General features: G+C 44.2%; 2 protein-coding genes across 4 annotated transcripts in view; one reads left to right on the forward strand and one right to left on the reverse strand.

The window, feature by feature from the left end:
- LOC134219797 (trichoplein keratin filament-binding protein) overlaps positions 1 to 18,740 on the forward strand; it is a 280,474-nt gene that overhangs the window by 170,045 nt on the left and 91,689 nt on the right. The gene's annotated exons all lie outside the window — the stretch shown is intronic.
- The window catches only part of LOC134219798 (peptidoglycan-recognition protein LB), a 57,673-nt gene continuing 51,058 nt past the window's right edge, over positions 12,126 to 18,740 (reverse strand). For both annotated transcript variants that reach the window (XM_062698664.1, XM_062698665.1), the window contains exons 2-3: positions 18,419 to 18,736; positions 12,126 to 12,596 (exon numbers count right to left, since the gene is read on the reverse strand). In XM_062698664.1, coding sequence (XP_062554648.1) covers positions 12,382 to 12,596; positions 18,419 to 18,736 — 533 coding nt within the window. In that variant the 3' untranslated portion in view covers positions 12,126 to 12,381. The remainder of the gene's footprint in view (positions 12,597 to 18,418; positions 18,737 to 18,740) is intronic.

Below are 18,740 nucleotides of genomic sequence, written 5' to 3' on the forward strand. Positions count from 1 at the left end.
ATCAAATCTACCTCGAACAAAAATCATCAAAAAAAATTCAGGAAGTATTGCGCTTTTTGCACTTTATAAGAGTTTTGCGAGATTTTTTTTCTCACAGTCATCTTTTTCTCACACTAAATACACTCAAAAAAGTTTGATTTTCCGTGTATAATATTTGTGTGTGAGTGCTCAATCTGAAAACAAACAGACGTCAAATCATGGCGGGAATCGATTTAGTGTATACGCTTACACGTGACTCACGAGTAATGGGTTATAATTGGGTAAATTTCAGTAACAAAAATCGATCAACCCGAAATGAGAGTGAGTGTGAGAAAAAGAAGCGGGCAAATCACAATCTACACATAACTCTTCAAATTGGTGAAATCGGCAATATCTGTCCGGTCACGAAATATTAGCCTCGACAGTGGCAACCTTCCCACTGAAGGACTGCGTGAAATAAACCACAAGTTGGCTCAGCAGGGGATGTAGACTGTATCTCAGCCCTTCCACTGAAGGGCCTTCTAATTCGTGCGATAGCGACTGAAGGAGAACATTATTTTTAATTCTTAGAGCCTTGAAAAAGGCTGTTTGCTTCGGCTAAGTGCAAAAAGTAAGAAAACGATCTTTTCAAATAACCGCGAATTTCTAGTGATGGTATAAAAAAGACTGAATGCTCTGCGAACGAATGCACTTTTCTTTTATACTACTTAATTTTGAATCTTCTCTGCTTCCCAATTGGTGGGCCAATCAGCTAGTGTCTTGTATCCCGCTTCTTTGTCAGCCAAAGCGTCATCATCATCAATGCATTCAAGAAGGGCTACTTCTTTTTTACGCTTGTTGCTCGCTGCTGGCATCTATTTCTTAACGGGACTTTTCGCTTGATACAGACCAATAAGCTGAGCAAGCGAGCTTAGAATTGCAGTTCAGGTGGGAAGTAGGGTGTTCTTTTCTGAGACAACATTGTTAGTAGTAGAAGGAAGGAAACACCCGGACATGGGATTTCGGGTGATAAGATTTAGAATTCATAACATGGGACGATCATTCAGTCACGTTCGCTTTGTGTGCGGTCAGTATCAAACAATGTTTTTCTACATATTTTTTTATCAATGCCAAAAAATCCAACATTTGATGAAAAATCGATTGATAGTTTATTAGTGTTTGAGCTGTTATCGGTGGTTTTTTATCCAAATAAGATTATGTGAAAGATTTGAACATCTTATGAATCTTTAAAGGCATGGTCAAGTGAAGTCCTTCGTCCACTTCGTGGTTAAGTCAGACAAATTATCCACTGTTAGTTTTAACGCTATTTATGAAAATCACGCATAAAATTTTATCTCTAGAATATTGGATTTGGCACCCAAGTACAATTTCAGGATTGTTACAACTAAGCGGATTTTGCGATTTTCGCGGATTTTGCGGTTTTCGCGGATTCGGCGCGGATTTACATAACGATTTTAGGACTTTGTGCGGATTTAGTTTTAGGAGTATTTCAACAAATGAAATTCTATATCTAAGGACGTTTATTTGAAAATTAGTTTTATGTCTATCTAGGTGGGCTTTATTCTCGTTAGCAAATGTTTTCTAGAACAAAATTAACGTTTGTAGTTATTTACTAACATCAATTTTTGGATATTAACAAACCCTGTTTGAATTCCATGGTTACACTCTTGAGCATTGATTAAACAAATGTTATGAGGAGAGGGGCGCCACTTGTTGTCATTTCTAAACCATTCTGAAGCATGGCGCATTCAAAACATGTCTGTTGAAGGACATGAACACCCGTCTTTTAAGTGCTTCCGCAGAAATTGTTTTTGATGTTGATTTTGAAAAAAAAAAATTGTTGAAAATTTTTGAAAATATTTTCCCGGAAGAGTTTTTGCAGAGATTCCCGAGAAATTCCCGCAAGAATTCACGTTGCGATTTCCTTCGAAGTTTATTTAGCTATGATTACAAGAATTTCTGTGAAAAATCCTGAAAATTTAACAACAGATTTTTCGGAAGTTTTTCAGTAGGAAGTCACCAACCAATTTCTGTTAGAATTTCCCAAGCGATTTCTGTTGGAATTAATTAGGGGTGTCCCCATACAGTTTCCGAAAATTTCCTGCATGTTGTTTTTGTGGAATTCACAAAAATTTATGAAAAAATGAAATTCCGCATAAATTTCCGGGAACCTTTTGCAAGAATGGAGAAATTTCCACAGATGTTCTCGGAGAAACACCCGCAGACAATTTTGGAGCGACTTCTTCAGAAATTCCAAGAAGGACCGTCTAGATGAGTTGTTATATCAACTGCTTTTTCCTTAATCTTATTTTCAATTTTGTACAAACATGTGTAACGTTGAAGTTAAAACATATACTTAAAATCAGTAATATTATAAAAACGAACTCGAAAAAAGACGTTCACTAAATTGTTGTAATGTTCAGCGTAATATTTAACATTGGTATTTAACGTGTATTTGCTTAGAATTTAGTTTTGGGTCACGCGGATTTGGCGCAGAATGGATTTTCATGTCGCGCGGAAATGGCGTGGATTTGATTTTAGTCGGCGCGGATTTGGCGCGGAAAATATTTCAGGATCTCCGTAACAACCCTGCAATTTCTATCCCGAAGGGAGTTGAAAGCTTTGATATTGATCTCTATTATTGGCTCTCTGAAGAACCGTTTGTTTTTTGGACATACATGCTGCATCATGTGGCTTTTCTTCAGCCTGTCTCGGCTCATCACCGATGCCGGCCGGTCTCGGCTCGACTCTGCTGCTGCTGCCGGTATCTGCTCAGCATTGCTGCTTTGTCGGGTCTGTAGGGTGGACTGCTGCTGTACTGGCTAGGTTCCGGCTGATGATGGTGGTTTCGATGACTTCATTCCCTGCTAAAAGGTGTGAGTGCTGTCCAATCGATGATGCGATTGCTTCGCTTGTCCCGGTCAGAATGAAAGGAAAAATCGCGTTGCGCTATTTTATGGCTTCTCGGCAGACCCAGCGGCTGCTCATTCGCTGGTGTCTGCACCAATCAGAACGTGGTAATGGAATGATGCAAGAATTATGCGGTACTCATATTTATAGGTTCCCTTGATCACAATGTTTTTCGACATGACACATAACACATCATCACGACGACGCAGATTCGAACGCGGAAAATCGCACGCGAACGACGTTTTTTCCGAGTGGAATCGAGAATATTCTCTAGCGCGTGTTTTCGGACGACGACGACGACGCGAGTTTTTTCGGTCGACGACGAGCGAGTGACTTGCCTACACTCAGGCAAATGAACATACGAAATACATAAGGCAAAAATTATGAATCTACAAGATTGTTGAAAATTGTCGAAACATAAGTCTCTTATGCTTTTCATCTTGAGCTCTTTAAATTTCATTATGGGACGTATGTTGTTTATTCGTTACATGTAGTGAATTTCATAAGACACCTTTCAGTATTTTATTCAAAGCTGATTTGAAGGAAATCATAAGGCATTCTATGAAAGACATGATGCTAATTTTAGTTATACCCTAATCGGAAGAAAGAGCTTCTGTCAAGAGAATCATGTTCTCACATATTGCAAAGTTTTCAAATCGTGCGGTTGTATTGAATATCTAGGGGGTGTTCCCAAGTGTCAACGGTGAGTAATATAAGTTCAACGGTAAAATAATAATTGCATCATGTGCAAAGGAACAGTTTCCATTCGATTAAGATAAGTAACGCCGGTTATTTATTCATACCCCCTCGATGTGTTCGATACAACCGAAACGCGAATTTGAAATTACTTGTACATATATGCATAACAATGAATGAACCAATTTTTTTAATATCTGACATTCAACATGTGCTAATAATTCAAGAAAATTTTCAATATACTCGATTTAGAAATTCATAATGCAGCATTATAAATCGATTAATATATCTTAAAATGCTATAACGAATTCATAAATCTGCATTATGAATTAATTAAGATGCTTCCTTAAAATTACGAAATTCATAAGGCGTGGTTATGGCCTCCAAATGCTACTTCCGTAATTCATAAGGCAGGGTTAAGGATTTATTCGTGTCTAGCGTAAAGGTTCATAATGCTTCATTGTGATTTCATAAATGTGCCTTAAGAAAATGTTATGTTTTGTATTGACCATGAAAATTTATTTCATAATGCGTCCTTTTGAATTTTAAATCTAAAATATGTGGCACATATTCAAAAGGCAGTATTATGATTTTCGATAGCCAATTTGCCTGAGTGTAGTGCAGTGATTCTTTCTTTCGGTTGAAGGCAAACCAAGAAGAAGAAGAAGAAGAAGAAGTGAGTTCCAGTGAAATAGTGAGACGATGGCGGCGAGCTCGGGTGGGACCCTGGGTTGCCCCCCACAGCGGTAGACGGAAAACCAACAGTGCCGGAATGGATGGGTGGCGTTCGCATCGGCCAGCTGCAGTTCCTTTCGCTGTACGCCGTTGAGGAAGGAAAGCAGCTGTGTTCATCGTTGGCAAAACGATGGAATAACTGGTCTGTGAAATTGAAGGCACAACGACGGAAGCCAAGGAGTCTAAGTACGTTCTTCGGGTCCGGGATCAAGGACAAGCAAGAAAGCTGCTGAACATGACCACTCTGTTCGACGGCACGGCAGTGAAAGTTGAAATGCATCCAGTTCTGAACCAGCGGAAGTGCGTGATCTCCTGTCGGGAGATTCTAAACAAAACGGAGGATGAGCTCAAAGAAGGAATGGTCAGACGCATCACTCGAATGCAAGATGGACAGTGTAAACACACCAACCATTATCATCACACTCAACGGGACATCGATACCGGAATACATCAAGGTCGGACCCCTGCGGGTAAGAACAAGAATGTACATCCCGGACCCCCTGATCTGTTACAAGTGTTACGCGTACGGTCCCTCTAAGCTCCGGTGCAAGGGCACCGCTAAATGCAGGAACTGCTCCGGAACCCACGAGTTTGTCGACAAATGCAACGCCACTCCCTTCTGCCTTCATTGCCAAGGCGAACACGGCCCAACCAATCGGTCATGCCCAGTCTACGCAATGGAGAAGGAAACCGTTCGACTCCGGTTCACCAAAGGAATCACCCAGCAGGAGGCAATGAAGCAAATCCAGGCAGGTGGCGGCTCCTACGCGGCAGTCAGTCAAGTCCAACAACGACTGGTCACAGCCCGGCAAGCCCCTCAAGTTCCCGACCAACTGAAGGCAAAGGACGAAACCATCCGAAAGCTGACCGAAACCATCGCCCAACTGACTTCCAGAATAGAAGAGCTGGAGAAGAAGAAGGGAAAGAAACAGAAGAAGCGCAACAAGTGGAAGGAAACGACAAAGGAAGACGGCAGCTGGTCCGAGATGGAAACCGATTCCAGCGTGAAGCAGATGACAACCGACGGAATCTCGACACAAGTGGCCGACTCGTCCCCTCAGGTAAGTGCTGCTCTTTTGAAGTCAAGCATTGCCAAGCATAAGCGTCACCCCACAACGGAAATCCATTCCCCATTCAACAAAAAAAACCTCTGTTAACCCATTCGATATTCTGGACCAAAACCCTTCCGACTCCGGCTATCCCCCTGGAAACCCAAAAAACTCAGCAAACCCCAACACTACCCCGATGAAAAGCAAAGCTCTAAGCACCCCACCCGTCTGATCCCCCCTCATCAAACCACAAATGGCCAACACAAACCCAATAAGTAATCAATCTGCTTCCCATCAATCTGCTCAATCAACATCCTTTGCTTTGCAATAGAACATTAATGGTCTCCGAAGCAAACGGTCCGAATTACAACTACTAGTCTCCAAATTTAACCCAATCGCAATTTAACCCAACCATGGCTCCAAAATCTAAAATACCCCCCTCTTTATCAAGGATTATAATATTTATATCTGCGAAAACCCTGAAAACCCCTCAAGCAACGGTACTGCCCTGGCGATTAAAGCAGATATTCCACAACGACAAATTGATATTTCCTCATCCCTACAAGCAATAGCCGTCGAAATTGACTTTCCCCTCAAAATCACCCTCATCTCCATCTATCTTCCCCCAATAAACTATCAAACAAAACAATTAAGTCCCGTCTTTCCCGAATCATAGACCAAATCTCCTCCCCAGTTCTTTTGATGGGCGATCTTAACGCACACTCTCCACGATGGGGAAACCCATCCAATAATGCCCGCGGAATCGAAATCGAGCGTTTCATCGATGAAAATGCTCTAACCCTTCTGAATGATGGCAGTAACACCTTCATCCACCACTCAGGTGGAGCATCATCAGCATTAGATCTCTCCGGTTGCTACCCAAGTCTTGCTTCCCAACTATCCTGGACTGTTCACGATGATTGCTGTGGCAGCGATCACCTCCCTCTTGTCATCTCTCTGAATCGAGCCCCTCCCGCACTATCTACCCGCCCTCGCTGGAAATACGAGTTGGCGGACTGGAACGGCTATCAAAATCAGGTATACGACCAGTTCACAGTGAACCCCCCATCCTCACCAGATGACTTTGTCAAACAGTTGTTTGACATCGCAAAGCATCACATCCCCAGAACCAGTGGTTCGCCGGGGAAAAAATCGGTACCATGGTGGAACCCAACCGTCCGTGCAGCCGTCAAACTCCGCCGCAAGAAATTGCGTGCTCTTCAGAAGGTGGCAAAAGGAGAGCGTAGGGGTTCCGTTCAACTTGCGGAATTCCAAGTTGCCAGGAATGCATCGAGAGCCGTCATCAGCAAAGCCAAACAGGATGAATTCATCTCTTCCATCAACCCAGAAAGCTCATCAAAGGAACTGTGGGACAAGGTCCATAAATTGAATGGGAATAAAAAACAACAACCCACCAAAATCCGGATCGATAATCAAATCACCGATAACCCATTACTAATCTCCGAACACCTTGCTGACCACTTCTCCCTCTCTTCCTCATCAGCCAACTATTCCAATCAATTTTTGACCTTAAAAGCCTCCCAAGAATCCACCCCTCCTTGTTTCGATACTGACAATAAACCGGATTACAACTTCGAATTTTCCCGCGAAGAATTAGAATGGGCACTTCAGAGAGTCAGTGGGTCATCTGCTGGCCCAGACGACGTAGGCTATCCCCTTTTCAAAAATCTTCCACCCATTGCCAAATCGATTCTCCTTTCCATGTTTAACACCATTTGGAACAAGGGTGAAATCCCACCATCCTGAAAAGTAGGCATAGTTGTCCCGATCCCAAAACCCGACAAAAACAAACATAGCGCCGATAGTTACCGTCCCATAACCCTGCTGAACTGTATCGGGAAGATTTTTGAAAATATGGTCAACAGGCGACTCATCTCTCTCCTGGAATCACAGGGACTTCTGGACAACAGACAGTTTGCTTTCCGTCCCCACAAAAGCACCGACGACTATCTTGCTGAGCTGGAGGATATCATTGATTCCAACCTCGAGAGAGGTTGTCACGGTGACGTTGTCTCTCTTGATCTGTCGAAAGCATACGACCGTGCGTGGCGTTTTCCCATCCTCAAGTCTCTTGAGGAATGGGGAATGAAAGGTCGCATGGGTCGTTACGTACAAAGCTTTCTTGACGGCAGGAGTTTCAGGGTCATGATCGGCAACACCCGCTCTGAGGTGAGGAATCAAGAAAATGGAATTCCCCAAGGCTCGGTGATAGCTCCCACACTTTTCCTGATCTGTATGCAGTCCCTATTCAAAAACATCCCACCCCATATCTACATTCTTGTTTACGCAGATGACATAATAATACTTTCCTTCAATAACTTCAAATCACTGGCCAGAAAGAAAACCCAATCCGCCGTCAACACTGTCTCCGAATGGGCCGATAATCATGGTTTCAAAATATCCCCTGAAAAATCCCAACTGCTCCACATCAGCAAGAACAGAAAAGGAGTTAGCAAGTTACCCGATCTCAGCCTGAAAAACTGTCCTATAAAATCCCAAACATCCCTCAAAATCCTTGGTGTACACCTGGACCGCACTCTGAGCTTTGGTCACCACGCCGATACCGTTAGAAAGTCAATCAAAAAGCGCTTGCAATTAATTAAAGTGATCGGATATAGAATCCCAAGCGGACAAAGGACAACCATCATTCGGATCATTAATGGCTGGTTGTTGCCCAAGATGTTCTATGGTGTAGGACTTTTTAGTAGAGGCGGTGATCTCATTACCAAAAAACTTCGCCCATTGTAGAACAAAGCCTTCCGCTATGCCTCTGGCGTGTTCATCACCAGTCCCACATCTGCCATTATATCTGAATGTGGTCAACTTCCTTTCGAGCACTTCCTGACGGTCGGCGTGATGAGGAGGCCATCAGATGGCTCAGCCTTGGTGGTCGCCAGAAAATCCCGTTAGTCAATAGAGCAAATAACCTACTTAAATCCCTTACAAACAATGAAATCCCACCAATAGCCATCCTCCCTAGAGCCAAAAATAGACCATGGAACCAGTCTCCCCCCAAAATCGATCTCTCACTTCTCAAACAAGTAAATGCTGGTGACCTCCTGCCATAATTCAATCGCATTTCCACAAACTCCGAGCCGAAAAATACCCCAACCACCAATACATCTACACTGACGGCTCAGTGTGCAACGGCAAAGTTGGCTATGGAATCTCCAGCAAAACAACTCTCCCCAATATAAGTTCTTCCCTCCACCCTCTCTGTTCCATATTCAGTGCTGAAGCTTATGCGTTAATGATAGCCTCTAACCTAACCACCCGCATTACCGACTCCCCCACTATCATATTTAGCGACTCTGCCAGCTGGCTCCATGAGATGAAATCCTCCTCCTCAAAGCATCCCTGGCTTCAGGAGGCAGAAAGACTGGCTGTGGCCAATAACGTCGCGTTCTGCTGGTTGCCAGGACACTCCGGTATCCATGGCAACGAGGAGGCCGACCGTTTGGCTGGTGCCGGTCGGGAAGCCAGCCCTGAGGCTGTCTCTGTCCCCTCCATGGACACTGTAAGATGGGTCAAGGGAACAATTCGAGAACACTTTACCCTGGCCAGATAACAAAAACCCGAAATATCGTCGCACTCTCTCCCGTCTACGAATCGGCCATACTCGCCTTACCCATAGATACATACTCGATAAAACCGAACCCACCACTTGCAATATCCCCCTCACTGTCCCCCATATACTATCAGAATGTAACGCTTATGCAACGCAACGCTTGGCTTTAAATTTGAGTAGCACGCCTGAGGAGATTTTATCGCCACCCAACGAAGAGAAACTGATCGAATTCCTGAAGGACACCAACTTGATCGACTAACTGTAAACACCAACCGTTAGGGATGAATGACCGCCTGAGTTAATATCCCTCAAAAACAAACCATCATCATCATCATCAATGTTTTCATTGAAAACAGTTTCATGCCTATTGAAACAAGTTTTTCGGGCCTAATCAAGCATGGACATGAAAAGCATACTTGAAATCTGTCGATTGAGGGGCTTACCGCAGAAATTCGTCTACTGAGACGAACGCTATTAACGTTTAAAATCTTTCAACACAGCGTAACGCGGTCGATTGGAATATTTTGAAATGACACCCGGTATAGTAAAGAGAGACGTAAGTCCTACGTCAAAAATCACTTGATCGAGTTCGCGTGAAGAGATCCAAACTAAATGCGTCTGACTCGGTCCGATGCGACACAGGGAATGTAGAGGGGGAATGCTCAACAGACATCCTGGGTTGTCCAGGAAGTGCGGGGTTAGGGAGGCAGGACTACATCCCCGACCCGCTAAACCGTTTCCATTGCCGCCAAGCCCATCATCCCTTTGTTACCACCAGAAAGTAATACTTCAAAGGGGGGTCAGTGCACAACGCACCCTCGAGGTTAGCTGCGTGTCCTTGCAGCATCGAACATCGTGAATCGCTTTTTTAGACGAACACCATGGTATCGTGCCAATCGCAATCACATTGCTGAACGCCGCCTACAAGGTACTCTCCCAAATTTTATGCTACCAACTAACACCAATTGCAAGAGAGTTCGTGGGGCAGTACCAGGCGGGATTTATGGGTGAACGCTCTACCACAGACCAGGTGTTCGCCAGCTATGGCAGCTAATGCACGAAAACGGATTTCCGGATAAACTGATACGGTTGATCAAGGACGATGGATCGGGTGATGTGCGTAGTTCGAGTATCAGGGGCATTCTCGAGTCCCTTCGAAACGCGTAGAGTGTTGCGTACCATCTATGGTGGGGTGCAGATGGCGGACGGTACGTGGAACCAATGAACCACGAGTTGCATCAGCTGTTGGGAGAACCATCCATCGTTCACACCGCGAAAATCGGAAGACTGCGGTGGGCCGGGCACGTAGCCAGAATGTCGGACAGTAATCCGGTGAAAATGGTGCTCGACAACGATCCGACGGGAACAAGAAGGCGAGGTGCACAGCGGGCAAGGTGAATCGATCAGGTGGAGGACGATTTGCGGACCCTCCGCAGACTGCGTGGTTGGCGAAGTGCAGCCTTGGGCCGAGCTGAATGGAGAAGACTTTTATGTGCAGCACAGGCCACTCCGGCCTTAGTCTGATAATAATAATAATAATGGTATCGTGCCAGCACATTGCCGGCTTTCCAGGTGGCCTTACCACGCCCTATGTCCTCGGAAGGTGGGAAGGGTCGACTTCGCGCCTGCTTCCCTCTGCACGACTGGTATCAAGAAAGATGATGCCGCGTGCACCCCAAATTGACCTCTCTGCGATAGGGCCTATTCGCCAACACACAGAGGGACTTGCCGACGCAGTGCCTACGCCTGCCCCAGCCTTGACGAGGACCCCTTTCCGTCCTAGGGCTCGGAACCCGCCCGGTTGACCGACGCCGCGAAAGCGACGATACCATGTTGTTTTTCGCACGACCACTTGTTTGATAAAAGGTTCGAGTTCGACCACAGGGCACCGGTATGACGCATAAAGCCGACTCCGAACCGTTGGACCACCTCTTATTTGCGCCTGAACTAGCCATTCCTTGAGTCCACGCGCCACCTTCTGTGTAGCTCCGAGACGATTTTGACGATAGCCGATAAAACGGCGTTCCAGCCAACTTCATCTTTACACATCCTCCGGACTAGGTTGTCCGGGGTAGTGTGGATTCGACTCCCGTCCTGGTAAGGAGACAATTTTTCGTGATCGAAATATTTCATTGTTTTCTATTGTAATTTGGCCAGATCGGACTATGACCTCCAAAGTTATGGCTAAAATATACTTTTTGAAACAAAAACGCATAAGACCTCCTCATTTTTCGGGCATTCAGCCTCAACCGATTTGCTCACACAGGTTGCATTTTGGGGCCCCCTTAGCCCTTAGGTGCGTGGCTACAAAGCAAGACCATTAGGGTAGCTAGGTTCGTTTCTCGTTCCAGTATAGAAATTTTTCCTGTTGAAAGTTTTGCCAAATCGGACTATGGGCTCAGAAGTTATGGCCAAACTATACTTTTTGCTGATCTTGTATTATACTTAGTATCTGTAAAGATTTTTTCCTATTGAAAATTGACCAAAAAAGTTATGACCAAAGTTCTAATTTCAAAACCTGTATAGAAAAAGCTCACTTTTTCGACACTAATTATTCTCAATCGATTTGCTTCCTGCATTTGGCATAAGACCTACAATGCGTATAAACAAGTGCAGTGTTGGGAAAAACTCAGAATCTCAAAACTCATAAACGATTCAAATCTCGCTTAACTTTTCAAAAGGACCTAAGTAACATTTTTTTCATGATTTAATTTGAATAGCGCAATCAACACAAAAACATGAAAGCTTTTGATTGCAGTACTCAAATTAATTCATGAAAAAAAATTTACTTAGGACCTTTTGAAAAGTTAAGCAAGAAATTACTCCTGAGTTGAAACGCACCCAACTCAGCACCTAAAAATCATGAATTTGAATTCTTTTGATTCCATTTGAATCATCGTAGGTTTTCTTTTGCTTTCCTTCGTAAAATAACAGTAAAATAACGTTCACCACATAGAACAATGGATACTCTTGTGTGTGTAAACAATTAATTGCCCCTAAATTGATTATAAACACTTTTTAAAGCAGAATGATTTTTTGGAAAATGAGTGAAATGATCCGTTTTAGCATGAATAACTCAGACGTTATGCATTATTTTAAAATCGCAAACGAGTTAGTTCGCGCTCAATGATTAAGTTTTATGAATGATTTTACGAACACTGAACAAGTTATTTTAGACTTTTATTATATGCTTCTCAACCCCCTTTTGAACGAACAAGAAAGGCATCATCACCACTAGGTCCGATTAATTTGATTTATCGAAAAATTACAATTAATTTTAGTACATAGTAAGACATTTGATTGCATCAACAATTTAACAAACTTTATTTTTTTCATGACAGCCACGAAACAAAAAAGGATTGTCTTGTCTTATAACGATGCTTGCTAGTAGTAGTAATGGGCTGTAATATATATATATACATACTACGTTCTAATACCGTTGGGATCTACAACGTCCAGCATTGGTGAATAGTGGGGCCAATTCTGTATCTCCTTGAACAGCTTTTCTCCTGGACATTCCGTAGGTCTCACCTGGCGGTGACCAATAAGTGTGTAGTTAGATGCTATAATGCTCCTACGTACACCGTACTCGATTAAACTCTGGGCAGCGGAGATCATATTTTCCGGTGGCATATCAACTGGAATTGGAAAATGCTTTAGAAGCAATCACAGTGCAATAATATTCAATTAGATAAAAGGATATTATAATCATTTGCCTATAACTGTTCTCAGAAGCAAAACTAAAAAAATAAACCCTTAAAATAAAAGCGCTCAAAATCTTGAGCGTCACAAATTTACTAGGGATCCTATAATGAGAGATATTGCAAATACTTTTCTTGACGATTTAACAACGCTATTACTTTTGTTAGCAAACGCTTCCAAAATATTGAAGCTTGTATCTGTATTTGCATTTGATAACAATTTGGAATATGTTTGTCTGTCTACTAACAGTATTGAAAAAAGCATTATCACTAAAATCAAAGTGCAATACAATTACTTCTACTCGCGAAAGTAAAACAAATTGTTTATTCGATGAAACTTCTCTTAAAATCTATTTCATAACAATCTCAATCTGCAACAATAACAACGTTCATTTGGCTCACGTTTTGACAGTTCTGTATGCTCGATTGGCTTACAATAAGCCATTTTACGAGACAGATTCGATCAGCTGATCGAAATTTTGAGTGAACGGCTCGGTCTTTGTTTTGGTAAATTTGCATGCAAACCATCATCAATTCGTCATCATCATCATCATTTCATTCCATTTTCGCAAATGTTCCTTGTAAAATGTAAATATTAGTGTTTGGTCTCCTGTCATTTGAGTTTTCTATAAAATGGCTTATAGCCACTTTCGCATATCTCTAATATTTACCGGAAATAACCATTGATTTTCAACAATAAATCGGGGGCAGCAGGGACTATGTCCAAGGGCTTGACAATCCCTCCCCAGGCCATCTGCGAGTTGTGGCGCCTGCCTAGGATGTCTTGGGGTTTGACAGTGGGCCCTGTTGAACCTCTATAAAAAGCTGCATGTATCCGCAAGTAGGCTCCGCCAAAGCGACCGTGTGCCGCTCAAAGCGCACAAGCCCAAGTCCTGGTGTTAGGTGAGACGCTAAACAGCCCTGACACGACGGCCCTCCAGCGAGACAGGAGGTTTGTGCAGGCCCAATAAGCCGCCTGGAAAACCAATAATTATGAACAATATAAGAGATAATGCGACTCGATATAATCGGCAAATACCTGGGCGACGAATAAAGGATGACGATTGGAAGCTTGGAACATGGAACTGCAAGTCGCTAGGTTTCGCAGGTTGCGACAGGATGATCTACGATGAATTACATTCCTGCAACTTCGACGTCGTGGCACTGCAGGAGATTTGCTGGACAGGATAGAAAGTGTGGAAAAGCGGGCATCGGGCGGCTACCTTCTACCAAAGCTGTGGCACCACCAACGAGCTGGGAACCGGCTTCATAGTGCTGGGTAAGATGCGCCAACGCGTGATTGGGTGGCAGCCAATCAACGCAAGGATGTGCAAGCTGAGGATTAAAGGCCGTTTCTTCAACTATAGCATCATCAACGTGCACTGCCCACACGAAGGGAGACCCGACGACGAGAAAGAAGCGATCTACGCACAGCTGGAGCAGACATACGATGGATGCCCACTGCGGGACGTCAAAATCGTCATCGGTGACATGAACGTGCAGGTAGGAAGGGGGAAATGTATAGACCGGTCATCGGACCGGATAGTCTGCACACCGTATCGAATGACAACGGCCAACGATGCATAAACTTCGCAGCCTCCCGCGGAATGGTAGTCCGAAGCACTTTCTTTCCCCACAAAAATATCCACAAGGCCACATGGAGATCACCTAACCAAGAAACGGAAAACCAAATCGACCACGTTCTAATCGACGATAAATTCTGCTCCGACATCAGGAACGTCCGCATTTACCGCAGTGCGAATATTGAATCCGACCACTACCTCGTTGCAGTATGCCTGTGCTCAAAACTCTCGACGGTGAACAACACGCGTCGAAGTTGGACGCCGCGGCTTAACATTGGGCGGCTACAAGACGGTAGACTAGCCCAAGAATACGCGCAGCAGCTGGAAGTGGCACTCCCAACGGAAGAACAGCTAGGCGCAGCGTCTCTTGAAGATGGCTGGAAAGATATTCGATCCGCCATTGGTAGCACCGCAATCGCTGCACTTGGCACGGTGCCCCCGAATCAGAGAATCGACTGGTATGACGGCGAATGTGATCAATTAGGGGCCATACACATATTACGTAAGCACTTATGGGGGGAGGGGGAGTCGATCAATATCTTACGCTCCATATAAATACAAAATCATTTGTATGAAAAAATATCTTACATGGGGGGAGGGGGGATCGAAAAACCCAGAAAAAATGCTTACATAATAAGTGTACGATCCCTTAGTAGAAAAGAAGAATGTAGCATGGGCGAGATTGCTGCAACACCGCACGAGGGCGAACGAGGCACGATATAAACAGGCGCGGAACAGACAAAACTCGATTTTCCGGAGGAAAAAGCGTCAGCAGGAAGATCGAGACCGTGACGAGACGGAGAAGTTGTACCGCGCTAATAACACAAGAAAGTTCTATGAGAAGTTGAACCGTTCACGTAAGGGCCACGTGCCACAGCCTGATATGTGTAAGGACATAAACGGGAACCTTCTTACGAACGAGCGTGAGGTGATACAAAGGTGGCGGCAGCACTACGAAGAGCACCTGAATGGTGATGTGGCAGACGAAGATGGCGGTATGGTGATGGACCTGGGGGAACGCGCGCAGGACATAATTCTACCGGCTCCAGATCTCCAGGAAATACAGGAGGAGATTGGCCGGCTGAAGAACAACAAAGCCTATGGGGTTGACCAACTACCAGGAGAGCTATTTAAACACGGTGGTGAGGCACTGGCTAGAGCGCTGCACTGGGTCATCACTAAGATTTGGGAGGAGGAAGTTTTGCCGCAGGAGTGGATGGAAGGTGTCGTGTGTCCCATCTACAAAAATGGCGATAAGCTGGATTGTAGCAACTACCGCGCAATCACATTGCTGAACGCCGCCTACAAGGTACTCTCCCAAATTTTATGCCGTCGATCAGCACCAATTGCAAGGGATTCCATGGGGCAGTACCAGGTTTTATGGGCGAACGCTCCACCACGGACCAGGTGTTCGCCATTCGCCAAGTACTGCAGAAATGCCGCAAATACAACGTGCCCACACATCATCTATTCATCGACTTTAAAGCCGCATATGATAAAATCGATCGGGACCAGCTATGGCAGCTAATGCACGAAAACGGATTTCCGGATAAACTGACACGGTTGATCAAAGAGACGATGGATCGAGTGATGTGCGTAGTTCGAGATTCAGGGGCATTCTCGAGTCCCTTCGAAACGCGCAGAGGGTTACGGCAAGGTGATGGTCTTTCGTGTCTGCTATTCAACATCGCTTTGGAAGGGGTAATACGAAGAGCAGGGATTAACACGAGTGGTACAATTTTCAATAAGACCGTCCAGCTATTTGGCTTTGCAGACGACATAGATATTATGGCACGTAACTTTGAGAAGATGGAGGAAGCCTACATCAGACTGAAGAGGGAAGCCAAGCGGATCGGACTAGTCATCAACACGTCGAAGACGAAGTACATGATAGGAAGAGGTTCAAGAGAAGACAATGTGAGCCACCCACCGCGAGTTGGCATCGGTGGTGACGAAATCGAGGTGGTAGAAGAATTTGTGTACTTGGGCACACTGCCGTGGGTGACTGCCGAAAATGATACCAGCATAGAAATTCGGAGACGCATAGTGGCTGGAAATCGTACATACTTTGGACTCCGCAAGACGCTCCGATCGAATAGAGTTCGCCGCCGTACCAAACTGGCAATCTACAAAACGCTCATTAGACCGGTAGTTCTCTACGGACACGAGACCTGGACGATGCTCGTGGAGGACCAACGCGCACTTGGAGTTTTCGAAAGGAAAGTGCTGCGTACCATCTATGGTGGGGTGCAGATGGCGGACGGTACGTGGAGGAGGCGAATGAACCACGAGTTGCATCAGCTGTTGGGAAAACCATCCATTGTTCATACCGCAAAAATCGGGCGGCTGCGGTGGGCCGGGCACGTAGCCATAATGTCGGATAACCCGGTGAAAATGGTTCTCGACAACGATCTAACGGGCACAAGGAGGCGAGGTGCGCAGCGGGCAAGGTGGATCGATCAGGTAGAAGATGACTTGCGGACCCTCCGTAGACTGCGTGGTTGGCGACGTGTGGCCATGGACCGAGCCGAATGGAGAAGACTCTTATATACCGCACAGGCTACTTCGGCCTTAGTTTGAATAAATAATAAATAATAATAATAATTTCAACAATAAATATCAATTGTCATTTCCAGTAAGCATTTACTCTCACTCTGTAGATATTCAGAGTTTTGGCAAATTTAGACAGTTTGCTTCTACAGAGCAAAAACAGACACGAATGGACTTAATCAGTAGCTCTATGGGCAACTCCTAAATCGAACTTTTTATAGAAGTCTCGAAGACGTATGATGTTATACAGCCATCGACTCAGCTCGTCGAACTGAACAAATGTCTGTCAGTCCGTGTGCATGTGGGTGTGTGCACACGAAAGCCAACAACATTAGCCACTTTTTTATATAGTAATTCTTAACCGATTTTTTCGCATGTTGCATTCGTCGGGGGACAAACCCTAGTTGATCACTTTTGAATATAATAATGATCGGTCATTGCGCTTAAAAGTTATAAATAAAATGGTGTGTTGGAGCATATTTGCTTGGTTGGTTGATTCGGGACCCTCCTTAGCCTAACGGTAAGATGCGTGGCTATAAAGCAAGACCATGCTGATGGTGGCTGGGTTCGTTTCCTGGTGCCGGTCTAGGCAATTTTCGGTTTGGAAATTGTCTTGGCTTCCCTGAGCATAGAAGTATCATCGTGTTAGCCTCATGATATACGAATGCAAAAATGGTAACTTGGCTTAGAAACCTCGCGGTTAATAACTGTGGAAGTGCTGAATGAACACTAAGCAGCGAGGCGGCAATGTCCCAGTGGGGGATGTAATGCCAATAAGAAGAAGAAGATTGATTCGCTATACAGCGATTACAAGAGCTCGAATGTAGGCAATTATTTATGAAGCATATCACATTAAGGCCAAACTAAACGATTGAATTGAGGAAGGCATCGTCACCGCTAGGTGGATTAATCCGTATTTTTTTTAACAAAAAGGAACGTATTTCAATTGAATTTATCATTCGGTATGGTTCATCTTGGAAACAACATGTCACAATCGCAAAAATGTCTGAAAAGTATCTGTATAGAAACATGCGACTATCATGATCTTTTTCCGACAAGCTCAAAGACGTATAACTCGCAATACAGGGGTCATTTTAAAGTGAACAAATTCAGATTGGTTCATGTAATCCTATTATAAATAACATGCAAAGCATGCTGGGTTTTCATTTCGTTTAAAAAATAATTATAAACCTGTCTTGTTGTACAGATAATCCGCAGACACCCTGAAGAAATGAATGACGTTTGGCACACGCACACTAATGTTCGATTCATCATGTTTAAATATATGGTTGTTTTCGGATGTGAGAATCTTAATTGAGGTAATTCAATGTAAATCAAAATTGTAAAATGTCTGAGTAGCTATAAGCTCATTATATATCGTGTTTCAAATTATGCTTCTGATATTAGTTTATATAGTCAAATGGTTTTATAGAAATCCGATAAAACAAATTACACTGGGGATGCTTTTTACGCGGTTGTTTTTTGCTTGTTTCTGTTTTAATGAAACACTGAGTAAATCCCACCAAAAATCGGGGAAAAAATCAGGTGATATTTAAAAGTTGTGCATTTGCGTACCCATGAAATCCATCCGCGTAAAAAGCGACCCCAGTGTACACTGTTGCTCACCCGTCCAGTCTCCTATCATGCAAATCCCAACACTTTTATCATTGTACCGAGGGGCATGTGCTCCGACTACGTTGAATCCTCGCCCTTCGTATACGCGTCCATCGCCACCAATGGCAAAACTGTAGCCAATGTCATTCCAGCCGCGATCCTGTTGGTGAAACTTTTGCATGGAAAGCATGGCTTCACAGCATTCGGGTCCAGTGAGGCAAGCTGCCGGTTGGTATGAATGGTGGATAATTACGTACGGTATCCGACCAGCAAATTTTTCCACACTCTTCGGTGGTTTTGCATCCCATGCTTCTCTCGGAATGTAGGGTACTGT

This window comes from Armigeres subalbatus, chromosome 3 (genome assembly GCF_024139115.2).
Source record: "Armigeres subalbatus isolate Guangzhou_Male chromosome 3, GZ_Asu_2, whole genome shotgun sequence".
Lineage (NCBI taxonomy): Eukaryota > Metazoa > Arthropoda > Insecta > Diptera > Culicidae > Armigeres > Armigeres subalbatus.